The following is a 25235-nucleotide window of genomic DNA, read 5'->3' on the forward strand; positions in this document are numbered from 1 at the left end:
AAAAGAAGAGAGAATGTCAATTGGCTTGCAATAAAGTTTATTTCAAATGGTGGTGTTTGGTATGATGATGATCACTATGCGGGATAAAAGATTTCGAGCATGTAAAGCAGTTTTGCTCTCTGTTTTATTCTGTCTTTTGCCAGTTGTAATGATCATGGTTTTTAGCAACACATATTTCACTGATTTTGCATCCATGCTTGGTTTTGAACTAGCCCAACATAGTCTTTGCTTGGGAAGTTTTCTTATAAAACCAAACTTTTTGAAACGTTGTTTTTATTACATAATACCACTACTAGTCAGATTTAGTTAACTGATTAGTTTGGCAACTATATGAAAGTAAAACAGCTATGGAAAATTTACTTTCTGATATATTGGCCCACTTTGAATATAACTTATGGTGGGGGTATTTAACTAGTTGCCTTAAAAAATTTGCTAGTAAACTTGTAAAGAAAAAACAGAATGGGAAAGATTATCTTATGGAAACAGCGTCTTACCTGCATTAGGTAGGGGTAAGGTCTGCGTGCAGAAACTACCCTCCCCAGACCCCACATTATTGGGATTCAAACTGGGTTTGTTGTTGTTGTTGTTGGGAAAGATTATCTTATACGGGGACTTGTTTCCGGTGGAAGGTCCACGTGGAGAATGAACTTTTTAAGCGTCAGAATTCCTTGCCTCTTTTATTCCTTTTATGGAAAATATTTTTCTTGAGATGTTTCTTACTGATTCTTGTATTTTACAACTATTTTCAGTTCTCCAGGTAAAAAGATGTCAAATGCAATAACTTTTGCCTCTAACTATTGCAGTGTTGATGATGGATTCCTCAAGATCACTTTTCATTTTGAAAATTCTCTTTCTTTAAGAGTTAGACCCACGAATATCTATTCCCATATGTAAGTATGTTTTTTCACGAGTTAGTTTTAACTCAATGAAAAGTTCAGTGTTTTTTTTGCTTAGCCTTGAGGTTTTTGAGCTTTTGGTCTATGTAAAATGAATTTTGTCAAATTATCACATATGGTTAGTAGTGTAGAACCATTGACACACTCTTACAAATTGCTTGAACTTGGAGGGTGAAATGTGAATTGTTCCATAATTGTGTAATTTTCGACATAGTGGATGAGTTCTGCTTACTTCTGCTGTGAATTAGGGGCAACTTCCCTTTTGTCATTAGAACTATTTCTGCTACATGATCTGTCAGATATCTGAGTGGATTTTGTTTGTTATCAGACCTCCTTTTCCCTTCTTAGGGTTGTAAATAAGAGCAAATAATACCTCAGAACTTTATATTTATATGATTTGGTCACAGCGTAAGCTGTCAATTGACTTTCTCTGAGAAAATATTCTATCTCCATCGTCATGTTTGTTTAGTAAGTATGATGAATATTAAAGGGAATAGTTTATACGTCACTTGAATTCTTGCAGAATATCACATTTGCCAGTAGATCTGATTTCTGTATGCTCTTTTAGGAAGATTTATTTTGCATTGGATGGCAAAATAGTGGTACTCAATCAAGGGATAAATGGAACCTCACGCTTTTTCGAGGTATGTTTATCTGTTTCTTATTTTTGTAATTGCAAATGTCAAGACTACCATGCTATTGTTTGGAGGAGTATGTTTTTTGATTTTTGAGTGCATACATATCAAAATTAATGTATTTAGAGAAAATAGAGATCAGAAATCGCATTTGGACAGGAAAATGGTTTGTGAAGTGAATTTGAATTCTGCAGAAAAGTACTGGTTCTAATACAGGCACTAATTTGAGCTACATTACAGGGAATTATAACAAAATATTCACAGCCATAAAACTGAGAAATTTCCAGCTCCAGTATACATTTGACATGGCAAAATTTCCAGAAAATAGTTTACTGTTTATATCATTTATGATGGAGCTAGAAGCTTCGCATACTTAGTTGAGGTCTAATACGTTATAGTTGCCATCGCCAGATTATGCACCCAAAAATGAAACCTCCTAAGAACCCAATTGTTACAAAATTTCCAATTGAGGGCATCATATTTGCTGCATCCTGTCACCAGTGAAGACACATAAGAGAGACATATCTGATCTACATGGTTTGGGAAGAGAGACGCTGTTTTCTTTTCTCTTTTTTGGGAGCGGGGTTACATCCTTTATTTTATTCTGGATTGCGGGAGTTCAGTGCAGACTGTGGATGGAGACAAGCAAGTTGAATGTGATGAGGTGGCAGTCTTTACGAGCTCTAAGGAGTCATTTAAAAATACGTATTAAGGACATAAATCCATCAGGATTTAAGTCGCATTTGAACTCTATTAAATTCGTTTTTACAGCTAAACAGGTAACGAGGATTTGGATATGTATTTGAAATCGTCTGAGAAATCCTTCCATCCAAATAGCCCTTGGATTTTTCTGTCATAAGGAAGCTCAAGTATGATTTTCCTCTTAAATTGTGTAGTTGAAGAGTAAAGATCATAATCAATTATATGTTTGTCCTTTGCTGACGACTTTTCCTCCTTTTTTCTTTAATAAAAATGAATCGGACCAACATATGGTTGAATCTATGTGAATTGTGCACCCTTTGCTGTCTGTAATTATTTCTTCTTTAACTCCATTTATGACCCTTTTTATGAACTATCTTCGTCGCACTAATATGATCTATTAAGAGGCCAAACCATCTGAAAGCCCACAAAATAATGGGGAACTTATGCGTATGTGCGTAACATTTTAAAAAGGCAAAATGACCTCCTGGCCACTTAAACTTGCACCTGATTGCCAACCCGGTAAAGAAACTTATAACTTTCCCATTTGAACACATCTAACTCATACATTTGTGAACTAATAAACCTCTCAAATGGAGCGTGTATATCAATGCGCTGACATTATAACACGTTTTATTCTAGGATTAGTTATTGCTTGACGTGTATAATTTGTGGGTTCCACTTATTTTAACAAATTTTAATTTCATGGTTTCCCTTTTCTTCTTCATGGCCTTCTACAGATAAGCCAACCCCACCCCCCACCCCCACCCCAATTTTTTTTTCCAATGCCACCCAAACAAACCACATCAACTCGTCACTCACATCTCTACCGTCAGCACCATCACACCACCACAAATAAGTCAAAATCACTAGAATTTATCTGCGCATAGACCAGAAAAAAGGAAAAAATAAGCAACAAAGATAACTCGATTAGTTGTTCTCCTCTCTAAAGCCAACAAGCTCACCACTCCCTTCCCACCTATGGACCACCACAAAACTACACCAGAATGCTCCCCCACTTTGAAGCCATCGTTGATTTTCTCTAAAATTTCAAAATTGATTTTTGTTTTGTTTTTGGCCTAATTTGAAAAATTGGCATACAAGTTTTGGATTCTTAATTTCCCTCTCAACTATAATCTTGGCTTTCAGTGGAAGAATTGCCTGGGAGAAAATTGAAGGGTGCTTTGTGACAGTAAAATTGTTGGGTTTGATTTGGAAGTAAGAGGAAGAAAATGGATGTATTTGTTGGGGGGTTGGCGTACAATGGTAGAGGAAGGAGGGGAAAAGGGTGTAATGGTAAAGAAAGGGATGGGATGTGGGCCCTTCTTTCTTTCTTTTTCATTTATTATTATTTTTTGATTTTAGAATTTCTTAAATTCAAAATTACTGTACTCACGCGCGCTAATTATGTGAGCTGCACGCACTTTGTCCATGTCACATGTGCTCTTGCCACATAAGCACAGTCAATGGTCAAAGGTGTTTATTAGTTTACATATGTACTAGTTGAGGTGTTTAAATGGGAAAGTTGTAAGTTTCTTTATCGGGTTGGCAATCAAGTGCAAGTTTAAGTGACCAGGAGGCCATTTTGCCTTTTTAAAATGAATTGGTATTTGCTGTAAAATTGTATCATTTCATTTATGGTAGCTGGCTAAGATTATGACTGCAATATCACTTGTTTGTTTCATGGTTTACATGAATTCACAAATAATTGAGTGGTGGAAATTCAACGCCAGCATTTTAGAACTAAATTGCGACCTCTTGGAAGAAGTGGCAACTATTTATATCCAAACTACTGCTATTTTGTGAAAGGAGGGACTATATTTAAATAACTATTTGACACGACTATCTTTAAAAAATTAACTGACATTGCTCAGGGGCGTGCTTTCTATTTGAGAAATGTGGCATTTAGCACTCACGATAATAAGTGAGAGTGCTCTGCAACCTCGTTTTGTGAGTTAATCCCAAATTCTCTCTCCAGCTCTTCTAAGCCTGTTAGAAACTTAGAATTGGTCAATTGCTGTGATAATAGTGATTAAAGTGCATCTGGATTGTTTCAATTACGTTGTATGTTTCCTTGGTTGGATTCTTTATCTTAAGGAACTTAAAGATTATTCTTTCATTATTGTCTCATTTTCTTCTAAAGCCTTGGAGGTATTTCTGATTGCTTGCAGATTTGGTACTCTCAAATAAGCTAGTCTTGTATGATCTTGAAAACCAGGCCATTGGTTGGACCGAATATAATTGTAAGTGTAGGTTATATCTGTTCGATACTTGCACTATATTTTGGTACATTAGAATTAGATATTTTTGTTGTTCAATTTGTGTTACCCTTTGTTTTAATTTCAGCTGAATCTAGAGTGGCTCTCCCGACCTAGATAAACGATCTATAATTTTCATTGCAATTCTTTATGTACTTGTAAAGAAAGGAAAGGACAGAAAATTTGGGAATGAACTGCTTGATTCTTTCCCCAAGCATGTTAATAGTGCTTATATGTAATCCTAAAAGCAAATAAAAGTAATTCCATTCCTACTTACGCAATCATAAGGATTTGAGACCTTTCCCATACTGAAAAGGAAACATTCCTAATTCTTATAATTTCCTCAAGTTGGAGTGCACATATTGTATGCTCCTAACTTGCCGCAAATATACTCAATTCTGGGCCAACGCAGTGACTTTGTAAGAGCATTTTCTAACTGGCTATTTGGGTTGACAAAAACCTGTTGTGACGCACCCAAAGTCAATCTTTTGTTTAAAGAAATGTGCAGTGCAACTTGAATTATCACATTGCTGCATATCCCCACGTTTACTTTTTGATATGTGCCAAAGTCACTGCTCGTCCTGTGTTTTAGTCATGACATCTTTTATATCTTCTGAAAGGATTGGTTCACTGTTAACTCATCAAAAAATTGTGTTTTTGGTTGATTTCAGGCTCATCAAGCATTGAATTAAAAGACGAAATTACTGGATCGGTTTCGTTAGTAGGTGCTCACTCTCTGTCAAGTGGTTCTAGTTTGACAGCTCAAATGGCTCTAACAATATTCTTTTTTGTTAGTAGTTCTTGCTGCACAACTATCTATTCAACTGGTAAAATCTGGTCAGTATTAGCTTCTGGTACTGAGACGAGAATTGCTCATTTGACTGTGAAATAACTTTTCAAAGTATTGATACAGCAGCTTGTGGCTTTTCAACCGGGCGTGCATATTTTACATTCAGAATGGACTGCAAATTAAAAGCAAAGCTGAAAATATAGAACAGATTAACAGATAATTCCATTTTGTATGTAGCTGGCTTATGTTGCAAAAGGAATACTGTAAGTAGAACTCTGGATATATATTCTCTGCGTTCCGCTTGTTATAACACAAGTTTCTTGACGAGCTAAACTGCCTTAATACCTTTTCTGCTTTTAAATAAAATGGGCAGCCCAGCGTACAAGGGATCCCGCATTCACGCAGGATCCGGGAAAGGACCGTGATGTAGACAGCCTACCTAATGCAAGCATTAGTGGCTGCTTCTACGGCTCGAACCCGTGATCTAAAGGTCAGATAACTTTTCGATGCACAAGTATTAAAATATTTATCTGATATCTGCTAGTAGCAAAACTATATCTGTGATAAGCTTGTGAGATTACCTCATTTTCAGTTTACTGGAAGATTACAAGTAACAGTCATACTAGAAATTCCTTCAACTTTTTTTTATTTTAACAAGTCTCAAAAACTTTTCTATGAAATATTTCGAAGCTGTATGATGAGTTTGGTTTTGGTATCTTGTGCAAGTAGATACAAATACAATGAGTTTCCATTTAAATTTTATCAAGTTTGTCCTGTGGTAAAATTTGTATTTTCTTCCCGTACAATATCTCAAACCAAACTGGGCGAGTTTTATATGTGGTTGATGTTTTTAAAAATCTATTAGTATGCAGTAAATATTCAAATCGGAAACTGCTCTCTATCTTTACATGGTCGGGTTAAGCACTGCAAGCTAACATTTATATCTTTGGTTACTAAATAATCATTAATTCCTGGTTCAGGTGGCCGTGCATAGTATTCTTATGATCCCAAAATGTTAAAAAAAATAATTTAGTCATGGTGAGTATTGCTCACCTATGAACCTACGAAAATTCAAGCAAATTAGAGTCCGTCAAAAAAATTCTATAAAATCAACTATGTGCTAATACATATGAAAAAGTGAATATAACCATAAATTCGTATTATATAACCCCAAAACACAAAAAAAAAATGAACTCGAAAGTTATGGCGAAGCGATGAGTATTGATCACTACGCCGTTTCATATGGACATACAAAAATTCAAGCCAATCGGAGTCCGTAAAACAAATTAAATTTTTGTGTGCTATAATCCACACCATCTTGGATGAATTCAGGCGACGGTCCCAAATTTCCTAAAATTTTTGCGGGCCCATAAAAACGACATAATTAACTAAGGCTGTATTCTGGTCCGGCCTAAATGGGCTAACGGGCCGGGCTCTGGCGGTCCCGGGCAAACGGTTCCCAAATGATGGAACCGGCCCGTTGTGGGCCTAAGCCCACATGGCCCCGGGCTAAATGGGCCGGGCCCACGGGCCTAAGTGGTCCGGGCTATTTTTTTTCAATTTTTTTTATCTAAGACATTTTCTCTTGTAAACTATATATATATATATATATTATATATATATATATATATATATATATAGTATGTTATGTATATATATTGCCTTATATAATTTTTTGTAAATATATTATAGAATTGTAAGTTAAATCTTCTAAAGAGTCAAATTTAAACACAAAAAAATAAAATTGCAAAGAGATATTCAGGAATGCCTTATAATTTTTATTATTACGACATTAACAAAAATGGCAATATCTTTTTTAGTCTTCCTCCCCCCAATGGAATGAGCACAACAAGGTGCTAATACTACCATTAAAAGGAAAAAAAACTAATGAAGATGTGCCAAAATACAAGTTACATATTAGTCTACATAGTATCTCTAACAAATTTCATAAATCCTTCAAGGTTCGGAGGAATTTCCGTTGGTGGTGGCGGAAAAGAAGCTTGTTCCATCACCGCTTCCGGGCGAAGCAGCATCCTCCGCAAGTTCCACTATCATTCTTCATAAGCTTCGTCTATCTCCGGTTGTGATTCAGCAAGCCCAAAAATTTTCTTCTTTCCGAACGGATCCAATCTCTGAAGAGTACTGATTTTTCCAAGCTCTCCCTCATAGACGCTCTATGATCACCTATTTGAAGTCTCGCTTGACTGAAAGCGCTCTCTGATGCCACTGTTGAAGCTTGAACACATAAAATATCTCGAGCCATCCTTGAAAGAACCGGATAGTGTTTTTCTTGGCCTTCCACCATTCCAAAAGATCAAAAGCTGCCGTCTGGATTCTCCTTTTCAAGGCCCTGCGACAAATAATCTTGAAGCTCATTTAGATGTGAAGTATCATCAATATTATCACCTTGAGAACCCCTGAACTCCGTCCAAGAACTAAGTGCTTTTAGGCCAGCATTTCTTTTAGATGATTGCGAACTAGACGAAGTAGGAGTTGGAAACATGTGTGTCTAGCATGATCTAAGGCTTGTTGATAAGCATTATAAATTGTTTTGAGCATTTATTTTAATTGAGGCTTTTGTATCTGCAAGTGTAGCTAATTCCTCATCTGAAAGATCTAAAGCCCTATAATACTTGAATACCAAAAGTGAGGACTCCTAATTTCATGGTAGGATTTAACATGGCAGCAACACCATAAATAGGAAGGATAGGGAAAAAATATTTTTTAAACTTTTCTTTCATTGCATTTATAGCAAGTTGATAAATTACCCACCCTCTGAAAATTGAACAAATAAATCACATAATGCTGCAATATAAACTAAACAGTTTGAAATAGTAGGATAATGTTGCCCAGACAATTCATTTGTAGCAATATGAAATTGTTGTAAAAAATCTATAAGAATTTTAAACATTTCGTCCAATTTGATTTGTAAGGATTTCATCATCACACTCACCACCAACACGAGCACTAAATGTTGCATTTATTGGGTTTCTATATTCATATGCAACAACTAAACTTTCGTACATACAATTCCATCTAGTCGGACAAGCTTTAGGAACCTTTCTTTCTCTAAGGCCAAATTCATCACATTTTTTAAAATATTTTCTAAGTCTACCTCTACGGTTTGAATAAAAAAGCCAATTAAGAGTCATTTTAACCTTTTCAATTTTCAAATTTAAAATTTTCATCCATCACCGATGATTAAATGGTAAAATATGACAAATACATCTAACATGGAAACAATTACTAAATGCAGGATTTAGTGTAGTTGTAAGTAAGCCTATAGCATTAGTGTTACTAGAAGCATTATCCATAGAAATTGACATTATTTTATCTCTAATGCAAAAATATTTACAAATATCTGCAACTTGTGTTAGCATAAAGTTACTGTATGACGTGATTAATTATTTATATGCAATAATACGTTTTTGTATTTTTCATTCTTCAACCCAATGAGTGGTCCAGTTAGATAATCACAGTCATTACTGTCCGGGCCAAACGGGCCCCAACAGCTATTCTTTTTTTAATTTTTTTTTAAATATGGCCAACGGTCAGATTTTAAAATCTAGCCGTTGGCCTTCAATTTTTAGCCGTCTGGAACTTTAAAAAAATAGCCATTTGGCCCCCAAACTTTGTTTTAACCCCAAACTTTTTATAATTACACTTTTTCCCTATTCTCAACTATAAGTACCCCCTCATTCTTTCATTTTTACTCACAAATTCATCAATCTCCATTGGGGGGAGGAGGACTAAAAAAGATATTGCCATTTTTGTTAATGTCGTAATAATAAAAATTATAAGGCATTCCTTTGTGTTTAAATTTGACTCTTTAGAAGATTTAACTTACAATTCTATATATTTACAAAAAATTATATAAGGCAATATATATACATAACATACTATATATACTACGTAATATATATATATATATACACACACACATCTAACACATATAAGCTATAATATATTTACAAGAAATTACATATATATATATAACATACTATATATATATATATATATATATATATATATATATATATATATATATATAGTTTACAAGAAAATGTCTTAGATAAAAAAAATTGAAAAAAAATAGCCCGGACCACTTAGGCCCGTGGGCCCGGCCCATTTAGCCCGGGGCCATGTGGGCTTAGGCCCACAACGGGCCGGTTCCATCATTTGGGACCGTTTGGCCCGGGACCGCCAGAGCCCGGCCCGTTAGGCCCATTTAGGCCCGGACCAGAATACAGCCTTAGTTAATTATGTCGTTTTTATGGGCCCGCAAAATTTTAGGAAATTTGGGACCGTCGCCTGAATTCATCCAGATGGTGTGGATTATAGCACACAAAAATTTAATTTGTTTTACGGACTCCGATTGGCTTGAATTTTTGTATGTCCATATGAAACGGCGTAGTGATCAATACTCATCGCTTCGCCATAACTTTCGAGTTCATTTTTTTTTGGGTGTTTTGGGGTTATATAATACGAATTTATGGTTATATTCACTTTTTCATATGTATTAGCACATGTTGATTTTATAGAATTTTTTTGACGGACTCTAATTGGCTTGAATTTTCGTAGGTTCATAGGTGAGCAATACTCACCATGACTAACATTATTTTTTTTAACATTTTGGGATCATAAGAATACTATGCACGGCCACCTGAACCAGGAATTAATGATTATTTAGTAACCAAAGATATAAATGTTAGCTTGCAGTGCTTAACCCGACCATGTAAAGATAGAGAGGCAGTTTCCGATTTGAATATTACTGCATACTAATAGATTTTTAAAACATCAACCACATATAAAACTCGCCCAGTTTGGTTTGAGATATTGTACGGGAAGAAAATACAAATTTTACCACAGGACAAACTTGACGTAAAAATTTAAATGGAAACTCAGGTATTGGTATTTTTCTACTTGCACAAGATACCAAAACCAAACTCATCATACAGCTTCGAAATATTTCATAGAAAAGTTTTTGAGACTTGTAAAATAAAAAAAAGTTTGAAGGAATTTCTAGTATGACTGTTACTTGTAATCTTCCAGTAAACTGAAAATGAGGTAATCTCACAAGCTTATCACAGATATAGTTTTGCTACTAGCAGATATCAGATAAATATTTTAATACTTGTGCATCGAAAAGTTATCTGACCTTTAGATCACGGGTTCGAGCCGTAGAAGCAGCCACTAATGCTTGCATTAGGTAGGCTGTCTACATCACGGTCCTTTCCCGGATCCTGCGTGAATGCGGGATCCCTTGTACGCTGGGCTGCCCATTTTATTTTAAAAGCAGAAAAGGTATTAAGGCAGTTTAGCTCGTCAAGAAACTTGTGTTATAACAAGCGGAACGCAGAGAATATATATCCAGAGTTCTACTTACAGTATTCCTTTTGCAACATAAGCCAGCTACATACAAAATGGAATTATCTGTTAATCTGTTCTATATTTCAGCTTTGCTTTTAATTTGCAGTCCATTCTGAATGTAAAATATGCACGCCCGGTTGAAAGCCACAAGCTGCTGTATCAATACTTTGAAAAGTTATTTCACAGTCAAATGAGCAATTCTCGTCTCAGGTACCAGAAGCTAATACTGACCAGATTTTACCAGTTGAATAGATAGTTGTGCAGCAGAACTACTAACAAAAAGAATATTGTTAGAGCCATTTGAGCTGTCAAACTAGAACCACTTGACAGAGAGTGAGCACCTACTAAACGAACCGATCCAGTAATTTCGTCTTTTAATTCAATGCTTGATGAGCCTGAAATCAACCAAAACACAATTTTTTGATGAGTTAACAGTGAACCAATCCTTTCAGAAGATATAAAAGATGTCATGACTCAAACACAGGACGAGCAGTGACTTTGGCACATATCAAAAAGTAAACGTGGGGATATGCAGCAATGTGATAATCAAGTTGCACTGCACATTTCTTTAAACAAAAGATTGACTTTGGGTGCGTCACAACAGGTTTTTGTCAACCCAAATAGCCAGTTAGAAAATGCTCTTACAAAGTCACTGCGTGGCTCCAGAATTGAGTATATTTGCGGCAAGTTAGGAGCATACAATATGTGCACTCCAACTTGAGGAAGATTATAAGAATTAGGAATGTTTCCTTTTCAGTATGGGAAAGGTCTCAAATCCTTATGATTGCGTAAGTAGGAATGGAATTACTTTTATTTGCTTTTTAGGATTACATATAAGCACTATTTAACATGCTTGGGGAAAGAATCAAGCAGTTCATTCCCAAATTTTCTGCTCTTTCCTTTCTTTACAAGTACATAAAGAATTGCAATGAAATTATAGATCGTTTATCTAGGTCGGGAGAGCCACTCTAGATTCAGCTGAAATTAAAACAAAGGGTAACACAAATTGAACAACAAAAATATCTAATTCTAATGTACCAAAATATAGTGCAAGTATCGAACAGATATAACCTACACTTACAATTATATTCGGTCCAACCAATGGCCTGGTTTTCAAGATCATACAAGACTAGCTTATTTGAGAGTACCAAATCTGCAAGCATCAGAATACCTCCAAGGCTTTAGAAGAAAATGAGACAATAATGAAAGAATAATCTTTAAGTTCCTTAAGATAAAGAATCCAACCAAGGAAACATACAACGTAATTGAAACAATCCAGATGCACTTTAATCACTATTATCACAGCAATTGACCAATTCTAAGTTTCTAACAGGCTTAGAAGAGCTGGAGAGAGAATTTGGGATTAACTCACAAAACGAGGTTGCAGAGCACTCTCACTTATTATCGTGAGTGCTAAATGCACATTTCTCAAATAGAAAGCACGCCCCTGAGCAATGTCAGTTAATTTTTTAAAGATAGTCGTGTCAAATAGTTATTTAAATATAGTCCCCTCTTTCACAAAATAGCAGTAGTTTGGATATAAATAGTTGCCACTTCTTCCAAGAGGTCGCAATTTAGTTCTAAAATGCTGGCGTTGAATTTCCACCACTCAATTATTGTGAATGTCATGTAAACCATGAAACAAACAAGTGATATTGCAGTCATAATCTTAGCCAGCTACCATAAATGAAATGATACAATTTTACAGCAAATACCAATTCATTTTAAAAAGGCAAAATGGCCTCCTGGTCACTTAAACTTGCACTTGATTGCCAACCCGATAAAGAAACTTACAACTTTCCCATTTAAACACCTCAACTAGTACATATGTAAACTAATAAACACCTTTGACCATTGACTGTGCTTATGTGGCAAGAGCACATGTGACATGGACAAAGTGCGTGCAGCTCACATAATTAGCGCGCGTGAGTACAGTAATTTTGAATTTAAGAAATTCTAAAATCAAAAAATAATAATAAATGAAAAAGAAAGAAAGAAGGGCCCACATCCCATCCCTTTCTTTACCATTACACCCTTTCCCCCTCCTTCCTCTACCATTGTACGCCAACCCCCCAACAAATACATCCATTTTCTTCCTCTTACTTCCAAATCAAACCCAACAATTTTACTGTCACAAAGCACCCTTCAATTTTCTCCCAGGCAATTCTTCCACTGAAAGCCAAGATTATAGTTGAGAGGGAAATTAAGAATCCAAAACTTGTATGCCAATTTTCAAATTAGGCAAAAACAAAACAAAAATCAATTTTGAAATTTTAGAAGAAAATCAACGATGGCTTCAAAGTGGGGGAGCATTCTGGTGTAGTTTTGTGGTGGTCCATAGGTGGGAAGGGAGTGGTGAGCTTGTGGCTTTAGAGAGAGAACAACTAATCGAGTTATCTTTGTTGCTTATTTTTTCCTTTTTTCTGGTCTATGCGCAGATAAATTCTAGTGATTTTGACTTATTTGTGGTGGTGTGATGGTGCTGACGGTAGAGATGTGAGTGACGAGTTGATGTGGTTTGTTTGGGTGGCATTGGAAAAAAAAATTGGGGGGTGGGGGGTGGGGGGTGGGGTTGGCTTATCTGTAGAAGGCCATGAAGAAGAAAAGGAAAACCATGAAATTAAAATTTTGTTAAAATAAGTGGAACCCACAAATTATACACGTCAAGCAATAACTAATCCTAGAATAAAACGTGTTATAATGTCAGCGCATTGATATACACGCTCCATTTGAGAGGTTTATTAGTTCACAAATGTATGAGTTAGATGTGTTCAAATGGGAAAGTTATAAGTTTCTTTACCGGGTTGGCAATCAGGTGCAAGTTTAAGTGGCCAGGAGGTCATTTTGCCTTTTTAAAATGTTACGCACATACGCATAAGTTCCCCATTATTTTGTGGGCTTTCAGATGGTTTGGGCCTCTTAGATAGATCATATTAGTGCGACGAAGATAGTTCATAAAAAGGGTCATAAATGGAGTTAAAGAAGAAATAATTACAGACAGCAAAGGGTGCACAATTCACATAGATTCAACCATATGTTGGTCCGATTCATTTTTATTAAAGAAAAAAGGAGGAAAAAGTCGTCAGCAAAGGACAAACATATAATTGATTATGATCTTTACTCTTCAACTACACAATTTAAGAGGAAAATCATACTTGAGCTTCCTTATGACAGAAAATCCAAGGGCTATTTGGATGGAAGGATTTCTCAGACGATTTCAAATACATATCCAAATCCTCGTTACCTGTTTAGCTGTAAAAACGAATTAATAGAGTTCAAATGCGGACTTAAATCCTGATGGATTATGTCCTTAATACGTATTTTTAAATGACTCCTTAGAGCTCGTAAAGACTGCCACCCTCATCACATTCAACTTGCTTGTCTCCATCCCAGTCTGCACTGAACTCCCGCAATCCAGAATAAATAAAGGATGTAACCCCGCTCCCAAAAAAGAAAAAGAAAACAGCGTCTCTCTTCCCAAACCATGTAGATCAGATATGTCTCTCTTATGTGTCTTCACTGGTGACAGGATGCAGCAAATATGATGCCCTCAATTGGAAATTTTGTAACAATTGGGTCTTAGGAGGTTTCATTTTGGGTGCATAATCTGGCGATGGCAACTATAACGTATTAGACCTCAACTAAGTATGCGAAGCTTCTAGCTCCATCATAAATGATATAAACAGTAAACTATTTTCTGGAAATTTTGCCATGTCAAATGTATACTGGAGCTGGAAATTTCTCAGTTTTAGTGGCTGTGAATATTTTGTTATAATTCCCTGTAATGTAGCTCAAATTAGTGCCTGTATTAGAACCAGTACTTTTCTGCAGAATTCAAATTCACTTCACAAACCATTTTCCTGTCCAAATGCGATTTCTGATCTCTATTTTCTCTAAATACATTAATTTTGATATGTATGCACTCAAAATCAAAAAACATACTCCTCCAAACATAGCATGGTAGTCTTGACATTTGCAATTACAAAAATAAGAAACAGATAAACATACCTCCGAAAAGCGTGAGGTTCCATTTATCCCTTGATTGAGTACCACTATTTTGCCATCCAATGCAAAATAAATCTTCCTAAAAGAGCATACAGAAATCAGATCTACTGGCAAATGTGATATTCTGCAAGAATCAAGTGACGTATAAACTATTCCCTTTAATATTCATCATTTACTTAAACAAACATGACGATGGAGATAGAATATTTTCTCAGAGAAAGTCAATTGACAGCTTACGCTGTGACAAATTCATATAAATATAAAGTTCTGAGGTATTATTTGCTCTTATTTACAACCCTAAGAAGGGAAAAGGAGGTCTGATAACAAACAAATCCACTCAGATATCTGACAGATCATGTAGCAGAAATAGTTCTAATGACAAAAGGGAAGTTGCCCCTAATTCACAGCAGAAGTAAGCAGAACTCATCCACTATTCGAAAATTACACAATTATGGAACAATTCACATTTCACCCTCCAAGTTCAAGCAATTTGTAAGAGTGGTCAATGGTTCTACACTACTAACCATATGTGATAATTTGACAAATTCATTTTACATAAGACCAAAAGCTCAAAACCTCAAGGCTAAGCAAAAAAAACACTGAACTTTTTCATTGAGTTAAAACTAACTCGTGAAAAAACATACTTACATATGGGAATAGATATTCGTGGGGTCTAACTCTTAAAGAAAGAGAATTTTCAAAATGAAAAGTGACTTGAGGGAATCCATCATCAACACTGCAATAGTTAGAGGCAAAAGTTATTGCATTTGGACATCTTTTTACCTGGAGAACTGAAAATAGTTGTAAATACAAGAATCATAAGAGAAACATCTCAAGAAAAATATTTTCCATAAAAGGGAATAAAAGAGGCAAGGAATTCTGACGCTTAAAAAGTTCATTCCTCCACGTGGACCTCCACCGGAAACAAGTCCCCCGTATAAGATAATCTTTCCCAACAACAACAACAACAAACCCAGTTTGATCCCAATATGTGGGGTCTGGGGAGGGTAGTCTGCACGCAGACCTTACCCCTACCTAATGCAGGTAGAGACGCTGTTTCCATAAGATAATCTTTCCCATTCTGTTTTTTCTTTTGACAAGTTTACTAGCAAATTTTTTAAGGCAACTAGTTAAATACCCCCACCATAAGTTATATTCAAGTGGGCCAATATATCAGAAAGTAAATTTCCATAGCTGTTTTACTTCATATAGTTGCCAAACTAATCAGTTAACTAAATCTGACTAGTAGTGGTATTATGTAATAAAAACAACGTTCAAAAAGTTTGGTTTTATAAGAAAACTTCCCAAGCAAAAGACTATGTTGGGCTAGGTTCAAAACCAAGGCATGGATGCAAAATCAGTGAAATATGTGTTGCTAAAACCATGATCATTACAACTGGCAAAAGACAGAATAAACAGAGAGCAAAACTGCTTTACATGCTCGAAGATCTTTATCCCGCATAGTGATCATCATCATACCAAACACCACCATTGAAATAACTTTATTGCAAGCCAAATTGACAGTTATTCTAGTAACTTGATTGCTAGTCTTTTATAGGATCCAAGTCATTATAATAAAGGACTTCTGATTCTTTTGACATATATTACATTGCTAATCTTGAACTATCATGCACATTATGCTAGGCGTCACATGGATCAGCGCAAATTGCTCAACCTCATTTTATTTCCACTAGTTTGATACAAGAATTTGACTCAATGCATTTATCAATTTTCAGTTCATCTTGAGATAGAATTAGCCATCGTATTCCACCTCTTGTGAACAACATCTTGAGAAGTAGAGTATAACTGATAGCATGACGGCACTCTAGAATCCAATTGCCACTGCTCCAGAATAAACACGCTTGAAGCACAGAGCAGCAGCTAAGTTATCCTTCATAAGGATGTTGATTGAGAAATTGAAAGAGTAACATGATGAAATAAAGAAGAAACCACAAGTTAGAAAGACAAAGTAACGTCATGCACTTACAGACTGCGTAAAGAGATGAGTGCTCAGTATGCTCCATACCTTCCAGAGTATTCAAAGCATGTATACTCATCATGAATTGTACGCAATTTAAGATCAGGTTGCCAGGAGAATATCTGGCAGAAGTGAAGAAATACAAACATTTCAATTATTTTAGGTACAAACATTTATATCTATTTCTGATTCAATTAAGTGGCTACCAAAAAGACTAAACGAACTATAGTAGCAAACTACCTTTTTCACTAGTGGACCATAAATCACCTCAGGAAGATAAGCCAATGTTGTTCCGCTATCAATTATTACTCCATTGTTCTCTCCATTCATAAGTACATCAACAGACAGGTTTAGAAACTGATAACCAACTTCAACTGCCATCATATTGACATTGTAATGTGGCCTAAGAATAAAAACAATTTAAAGCATTTAAATCATTACAATTTTCTCAACCACAAGCTAATCAAAAGCTTCATATTCTAGTGGAAAATTTACATACTGATTAGGTACCAAAGGAGTCATGTTTACTTTTGGTTGCACAACATCCCCAATGGCAAAAATACCACCACCGTTCACACTATCTAAGCAGTGTGCAAACTTTTCCGTCACTCTTCCAGATGAAGCCAGCTGGGAAAGCATGGATGAATTGGATTTCCCAAATCCAAGAACCCCATCAAGAGCTTCATCAGAGGAACTCAGATCCCCAGATTGTGAAGCACCACACCTCCGAGAATACAAGGGAAAACATCAATAAACTTATCCAAGAAAGAAAAGAGAAAGAATAACAACAAAGGGAATAAAAGACAAGAGTGGGTTGCTCTAGTGGTAAGCACCCTCCACTTCCAACCAAGAGGTTGTAAGTTCGAGTCACCCCAAGAGCAAGGTGGGGAGTTCTTGGAGGGAAGGATGCCGAGGGTCTATTGGAAACAGCCTCTCTACCCCAGGGTAGGGGTAAGGTACACACTACCCTTCTCAGACCCCACTAGTGGGATTATACTGGGGGTTGTTGTTGTTGTTGTTGTTGGTGTCACTAGAGCTTGGTTCAACTAACGCATAATTATTGGAACCAAATGAGAAACAAACAAATGTTGTTGGCTCAGTGGCTGTCGCAAATCATTGAACATGAACAAGAGCCCAAATGGAAGCTTTTATTTGTTTGGGGCCTTTAGATTTAAAATAAAGGATTTTTGGCGAAAGGCTACAAGATTCAAAGATTGAAGAAAAGTAGAAAATTTTATTGCAATGAGAAAAAACCCAAAATATCTAAGAGTCTGGGTCTTGAAACCTGGCAATGGAGGAAAGGCAGCTAACAGAAGCTGTGACCATTCTAGATATCCTTTATCCTTATGTTAGTTTAAAAAAGAAATGGACTAGTTGATTTACTTTCCCAGTGAAGTATTAATCCCTTGCCATACACATATATAGAATGATGAAAACAATCCTCTTCACCTTGTTTATCAGTAAAACTAGAAGATAGGCAATACAGTTTACCTAATCCATTAATTCTTCCCTTCCAATTATAGAGGGATTGCAGGTAATGAAGTCAGATGATATTATAAGAAAATGTGGTCAGGATCCAACTTTACGTTGCCTTCGTACCTTTCTAGCAGACCGAACAAGGGAAATTGACTTTTACTCCCTTTTACTTCTGCTCCTCCTACATAACTACCTACCATCTCAGACCCCAAATAATTAATAGTATTAGATTTCTGAAATAATGAAAATGCTCTTGGAAACTTCTGCTTCATCAGATAGACAAAAGGAGGAAGCAAAACCAATTCCAGATGAAATGGTTTTCATTGGATTTTGATAAATTAATAAACAGCAAGGTCATAAATTTGCAAGTGCTGTAATAATGGAATAAGTGCACTCTCAAGGATTTTATCGAGCATGAGAATCATGTAAGATCACCTAGTTCAATTAAATGTTTAACAAGTCAAACGCTGGATTGAGGATTATAAGAGCTACAGAAATATTCTTTCGCTCGCATGGTAGATAACATACATCTTACCCAAAAATAACACTCCCATTTGATGATTTAGTTTGGAGATCACCTGACACCTGATCATATTGGACAACATCCTCCACAAAGTAGCCCCTACTATAGCTTCCATCTCCATAAACTTGACTATAAGTACAAGAAGTATTACCAGAGCAGCCTGATCCTGAACCTCTGTCGATGTCTTTGCAAAATGAGTTACCACAAACAATGAGTTTACCAGTGAGAGAATCCCTTGGATTGTAGAGTGTTAGCTCCAGCTGCCCAAAAGAAATTCAGATAAAAAAGGACAGAATAGAGCATCAGCGAAGAATTGTTTTACTTTTAAGAGCAAATCATATACTGAGAATAAATATATAGACAAAAAAAAAGCATAAACATACATATACACATTGTCATTGTGTATTTAAAAGAAACGTACACCATGATAGCCTCTTCTGGGGCATTCTTGACACGTAATGCAGTTAACCCACATAATGTCACTTCCTGTATCTACTTGGACATAATAATTATTTGGAGGTGTTCCAATCCCAATCTTAGCATAATAAAGCCTATAATAACAAAAGATCGAGGAAATGATTTCAATAGTAGCACAAACTAACTCCATACGGTAACAAACTGTCATTTTAACATATATAAAATTGATTGTTTGTAAGCCACATAAAGTTGCGTGAAGAAAGATTTCATCAGTTTATCCAAATAATGAAACAAACTAACTGACAATGTTATGAGCTTAAAATAATCATTCAAACATGGAATTTAGAATATTCTCTAATTAGCCGAGATCTAAGCATCTTCTGGAAATTATTAAGTCAGCACATGATAGGCTTTGCCAAAAGCTGACATTGAGAACATAGCCAATTGATAATTCATGCAAACTCTTTTACTACAACAAAACATTGATAAACACTATTCTATCATGGATGATGCACAAATAGAATAAGCAGACCTACCGACACACACACACACACACACACACACACACACACACACACACACATATATATATATATATATATATATATATATATATATATATATATATATATACACACACACACACACACATACGCATATAAGAAAACGGATGATATGTAAACATAGGTGGATTCAGGATTTGAAATTNAATAATAAATAACATCTTAAAATTTTTCTGGAATGAATCCTTTATACAATGAGCATATTCCCAAAACCCGGTAGTACAAGTCATAAGCTCTACAGAGTTAGCTACCACTTCTATATAAAGTGTTTGGAAAGGAGTGAAAACAGTTGAATACAAGCAAGAAGGTGACTCCGAAGCCTGCGAACGCAGTAGCAGGTTTACCTTGAGTCTCCTCAGCAATGGTCCACACAGCTACTAACGATCAACACCTGGATCTGCACAACAAAAATGTGCAGAAGAGTAGCATGAGCACACCACAGCTGTGCCCAGTAAGTATCAAGACTAACCTCGATGGAGTAGTGACGAGGAACAGTCAAGACACCTATCGGTCTAATAAACTGTACAAAAATAAGCATAGGAACAACGGAACATGATGTATACATATAAAGACTACACACTATGGCTAACAATACAACAATCATAGTAAGGGAAGAAAAACAACAAGTGATAGCAGAAATACCATAATAATGACATAGAATAGCGAGCGAAATCACAAACCCAAAACCTAAATCACAAATACAGTAAAGATAAGCAATAACTCAGAACCTACAACAGTGTTCACATCAAGTCTTAGCCAACAGACTCCATGAAATACTGAACCTCGGACAACTTACAGCTCACGGGTCCCAATACCTGAACCCTAACACTTGGCATCCTGTGCCCCCATCACAACTCATGGTCACGCTGATAACTCACTTACTAACTAGAGCTACTCTCACATATATGACAAGTAGACGAGGGTGTACATCTATACTCAGCAATATCAGGAGAACTTCATATCCAATGGGAGTGTTCAACTACGTGTATGCTTGTGCAAGTGCTTTAACATAGTTCCTACCAGCTAATAAGCATAAGGAAAAGAACGGACGACACATAAGATGTTTTCTCACAACATCCACGAGATAAAACTTATACAGGTAAGCATACCACAACACAATATCAAACAGCAAGAATGCCCCCAGGCCATCACAAATCATCACAATCAACCTCTGACATAGCCTACCTTGTCTCGCCACGTGTGCAAATAATAACATAATAAGTGCCCGCCTTGTTTCGCCACATGTGCATCATAATGTTCCCACCTTGTCTCGACACATGCGCAACCCACATATATGCATACACACACACACACACACACACACACACACAACACACACACACACACACACACACACATATATATATATATATATATATATACACACACACACACACACATACGCATATAAGAAAACGGATGATATGTAAACATAGGTGGATTCAGGATTTGAAATTTATCGATTCAAGTTCAAAATTCTACCACAGCTCATTTGATTTACTCGGTTCTAAATCTATCATTTGAACTAATTTAGTGGGGGGTTTTTAACTTGTAAGCTACATCTGCCCCTATCTGTAAATAGCTGCTTATAGTGATAAGATGAGACACAGATATCAAATCACTCAACTGCTCTACTATATGTTTTAGCAGTTCCAACAATACGGAAAGCATCCTGTTAAACAATGCAAAATACAAGTACAACAACTACAGCACAATGTACAACAGCATGTACACAAAATACATATATTTATACTCGTGCTTCAATTGCTTTATTTAAATTTATAAGTGAGATTAAGTTATATACACCATCACTGAAGCCTCCTTAAAGTTTGGGATTTATAATTTTGAAAATAAGGCAGGTTAACTGCTATAACAGGTAAAGGTGATATGATAGTAAGAGTTACTTACACCGACAGTGTGTATAACTTAACTCTATATACATATGCATATATAGTCAGAATTACACCCATATACCCAATTTAATAATAGAGCGGAGTAAAAAGGAAAAGCAGACCCGACGGAATCAGGACGGCCAATGCCGCCGATAGGAAGGTCGATACCGGCGAGGATTCTGAGGTGGCGCATTTCGTCATGAGCTTTTAGGGCACGTAAATTCCTCTCCGACCCGGAAAATTTATAATTCACTTTGATCACTCCTTCAATTCCGCCATTTACACTCCCAACAAGTACAAGCACGAACAACTTGACGTATCTCCAGTCGAATTTTCCCATTCTGGTTACTTCTCAAATACTGGAATTTTACTACTATCTGAGACTGGCTATTTTTTAAATTAAGGGTGAAAACGATGATTAGAAAATTAAACAGAAATGGAAGAGAGAAAGAGGAGACGCGGTGCATGTAATGTTGTGTTCTTACAGTAGTTGCCCACTGATTTAATTAATTCTCTGTTTGGAATGGAGGGAAAGGGAAATGAAGGATAATTAAAGGGATGGTGTTTCTTTTTCTTTTTTCTTTTTTTTTCAATTCTATTTTGTTCAGAAATTAGGGAAGGGAAAATTAAGATGGTGTTTCTCTTTTTTTTTTTTCTTTTTTCTTTTTTTTTTTTTGGTTCTATTTTGTTCAGAAATTAGGGAAGGGAAAATTTAAAAAGGGGTTGATATTATTTTTCTGGTTTCTTTTGTTGTTACAGATCTATTTTTTGTTCTCTTCTAATATTATTGCCTTGTCTGTTGAGTCGAGTATCTCCGAAAATAGCATCTCTATCCTTCCGGAAGGGGTAAGATATGCGTACACTCTACCCTCCCCAAACCTCACTAGTGAAATTTTACTGGGTTGTGTTGTTGTTCAAAATTAAAAAAGAGATGATTTTTTTTTCTTTTTTTCCCTTTAGTTGTCTTGTATTATAGTCATACCTTAAGGTTGTTAGAGCACACTAATGTTCACTTTCTTAAAGTTAGCGTCTAATTTATGTAGTCATATTTTGAGTGTCAAACTTTTTAATTTTAATTAAATGTAAAAATAAAGTCTTAAGTATTTTTCTTTTTGGAATAAATTTATACATTTGAAAATTACGTAAAGATTACTATGTATCAAAATAATTAACAATATCTAATATCGAAAAGACATATAAAAATTACTGTTTACCCTCGAATCCGGATAACAATTGAATTTATATAGGGTTTTAAGGATCCGTGAACTAAAAGATACAAAAGGTTTTTAGGTTGAGGAAAATAAAGATAAAGACTCAACAATTGCTGTTAAAGTAAATAATCGCAGAATATAATATTGCTTAGAACAATTGTGCTTGATGATCCACAAGAATTTAGAGAGATCCCCTTTTATACATTCTGATTAAGGGTAAAAATAAGGTAGGTAAATTGATTACATCGTGGATCCCTGTAATTACGCCTTAATGGCCTGAAGTGGTTGAGAAAATCACGTTTGGGCGAGATATCCGGCGACGCTTGGTTATCCGTTACGAGTCCGGCTTCCGACCTTGTGTGTTTCTCCATCCGGTGGTGACTCCTATCGAGCTCTGTAACGGTCTCGAAATGACTCGACCTCGGTTGTAGACGTGGCCGTCGTTCTACCTTGCATCCAGGTCGGGTTCGATGGCCCCGACTTGCTCCGGACCGGACCCAACCCGGTCGGGCTCAAGCAAAAAAGGGTATCACCCAATACAGATAGTCCCCTCGTTTATTAGAGAGTAATGATAATAAACGATATGACCGGTGACGTGATGCCCGTGACGTATGGCCATACGCCAGGTGAAAAAGCCATCGAGTGCTCTGACCACGCCTGCTGCAGGCATTTAATGCTTCTCTTAATTATCTGTCGCTTCGTGTCTGTGGCTTCGCGATTCGTGCCACCGCCTCATGGAAAAAGTATAAACGACCCTTCCAGGTTCAACATTTCCTATCTTTCTCAAATTCTGCGTTGGTTGTATTTTCTTTTCATCTCTTCGTAAAGCTTTAAGAAATGGCGAAAACTTCACAAAGTGTTCCTTCTAGACCAAGCTCGGCCGCGAGCCCCGCTAGATCTGATGAACATGCACCAGAACCCCCATTGAAAGCATTCACACCGACTGGTTGCTCGGTATCTGCCGACTTCCAGGTTGAAAACCCATCATCGGTCCCGGGCCGCGGCGAACCGGCATCGGAGTATATTAGTCTAATCACTCCCGGTTGCCTAGACCGGGTGAGGGCTGAATGTAGATGGGAAGGGAAAGACCTGGTCGCCCCTTCCCGTGACGAGTCGATTATGACTCACGTTGAGGGATATCTTAGTGTATATACATATCCCTTCACCTTAGGCCCCTTAGAACCCATCATAGTGGAGTTCTGCCGGCGGTATGAGGTGACCTTAGGTCAGATCCACCCCTCGATGTGGCGGATCGTATATCTCTTTCGGTTTTTTGTTGAGAGAGTCGAGGGCGATTTCCCCTTTACCCTCGACCATCTTCTTCGACTATACAGCCCCCGAATATTTCGGGGGGGATTAATAAAAGTGGCCCGCCGGGCTAGCAAACCCCCATTCTCCAGCATCGATGAAGACAAAGATCGAGGCTGGATGAGCAGGTTTGTCCGGATCAGGACGTCCGACCTGATTCCGGCCGATTGCATGCCATTTCCGGAGAGGTGGAACCTCAAACGTAAGTATTTTCTCACTGTTCATCTTTTGGAGCGTGTTTTCTTCGACTTCTTCCTGAAAACCCCCCTTTCTTGTGCAGCGGTGACCCAAACCCCAGCTGCCGTCAAGGATCTGGCCGGCTGGGTAAACAAGATAGTGGCCCAGCGGCCATATTCGGAGCGAAACTGGAAGGAAATCTCCAAAGGTCGGTGGGAGGCGAAAAACCATGGTAAGCCTTCTTTTCGACCGGTAGCGCATTTCTTCCTGTATATCGGGAATGCATCATAACCCTCGTGTTTTGCAGGCTTGCCCAAGGACGCGGAGATGAGGTCCTCAATACTATGCCCCCTTCCGGTTCCGGGAGAAAATAAAAGGCCCGGGGAGTCCGGTACGGACGAGCCTCAAAGGAAGACTAAGCGGACAAAAAGGGCCGCCCGCAAACCAAAAAGCCAAATCGTCTTGTCCTCCGAGGAAGAGGATGACAAAGAGGATGACGATGAGGAGCAGCCGGAGCTCGTCCGCCACCGGTCCATTCGACCGGACCCTGAGCTGGTGGTCCATCCAGTTGAGGCTCCTCTCGAGGACGTGAGGGTTGAGGATGCTAGTGAACCCTCGGCCCCCGCGCGGGCATCCCCGGGTACCGATCACCCGGTTACGTCCCCCCCATCTTCCTCGACTTGGGGGCAGCTGCCGGACGACATCCCGATGATGGGAGGTAGCTTCGAGACCTTTTTTGATGGGGTACCCTCCGCCAACACTTTCGGGCTCGAAACCCCCCGGAAAGACCCTCAGGCCGAATCAAGTGGGACTTCGGCCGTCAACAAGCTTGTCGATAGGTTTCCAGCTCCGAGCCTGGACCCGGACTGTAACAGGATAGTAACTTTTGCTATCCCCAAAGACGTCCGGGCTCTGGGGCCCCCGGTCGGGGTTGCAAGCTATCTTCATCATCTGATGACGGAGGAAGACCGGGCTGCAACCAAGGCTGTAGATTGGACATGCCTTTTCAACGAGCCCAGCAGGCGCACGCTCAAGGT

The 25235-nt window shown here is 37.3% G+C and overlaps 1 protein-coding gene across 5 annotated transcripts; it reads right to left on the minus strand.

The window, feature by feature from the left end:
- Nucleotides 1-10152: 10152 nt before the first annotated feature.
- Nucleotides 10153-22009, minus strand: LOC109239701 (aspartic proteinase-like protein 2). Of its 5 annotated transcripts, XR_002069948.1 has the most exons (13): nucleotides 21625-22009; nucleotides 19052-19181; nucleotides 18643-18890; nucleotides 17131-17355; nucleotides 16872-17034; nucleotides 16680-16753; nucleotides 15302-15389; nucleotides 14657-14732; nucleotides 11730-11801; nucleotides 10994-11043; nucleotides 10880-10917; nucleotides 10665-10802; nucleotides 10153-10553 (listed from the first exon to the last, which is right to left on the minus strand). XR_002069948.1 is itself a non-coding variant. In XM_019406288.1 (12 exons), the coding sequence occupies exons 1-12, from the start codon at nucleotides 21840-21842 to the stop codon at nucleotides 10715-10717; spliced, it is 1467 nt and encodes a 488-aa protein (XP_019261833.1). In that variant the 5' UTR covers nucleotides 21843-22009; the 3' UTR covers nucleotides 10567-10714. The 5 variants fall into 5 exon arrangements, 4 of the variants coding, with proteins under 4 accessions (XP_019261833.1, XP_019261832.1, XP_019261834.1 ...); XM_019406288.1 differs by lacking the exon at nucleotides 10153-10553 and having other exon boundaries at nucleotides 10567-10799; XM_019406287.1 differs by lacking the exon at nucleotides 10153-10553 and having other exon boundaries at nucleotides 10567-10802.
- Between the last annotated feature and the right edge of the window lie 3226 nt (nucleotides 22010-25235).

This window comes from Nicotiana attenuata, unplaced genomic scaffold, assembly GCF_001879085.1.
Source record: "Nicotiana attenuata strain UT unplaced genomic scaffold, NIATTr2, whole genome shotgun sequence".
In the NCBI taxonomy this organism is placed as follows: Eukaryota; Viridiplantae; Streptophyta; class Magnoliopsida; order Solanales; family Solanaceae; genus Nicotiana; species Nicotiana attenuata.

Bases quoted from the DNA above. Each gene is read 5' to 3' on its own strand.
- LOC109239701 (XM_019406287.1), bottom strand. From the start codon at position 21,842: ATGGGAAAATTCGACTGGAGATACGTCAAGTTGTTCGTGCTTGTACTT. The intron at 18,891-19,051 runs GTACGTTTCTTT...TCTTTTGGGCAG, and splicing joins CCAGAAGAGGCTATCATGGT to CTGGAGCTAACACTCTACAA. The intron at 10,803-10,879 runs GTCAGTATTAGC...GTATTGATACAG, and splicing joins TATTCAACTGGTAAAATCTG to CAGCTTGTGGCTTTCAACCG.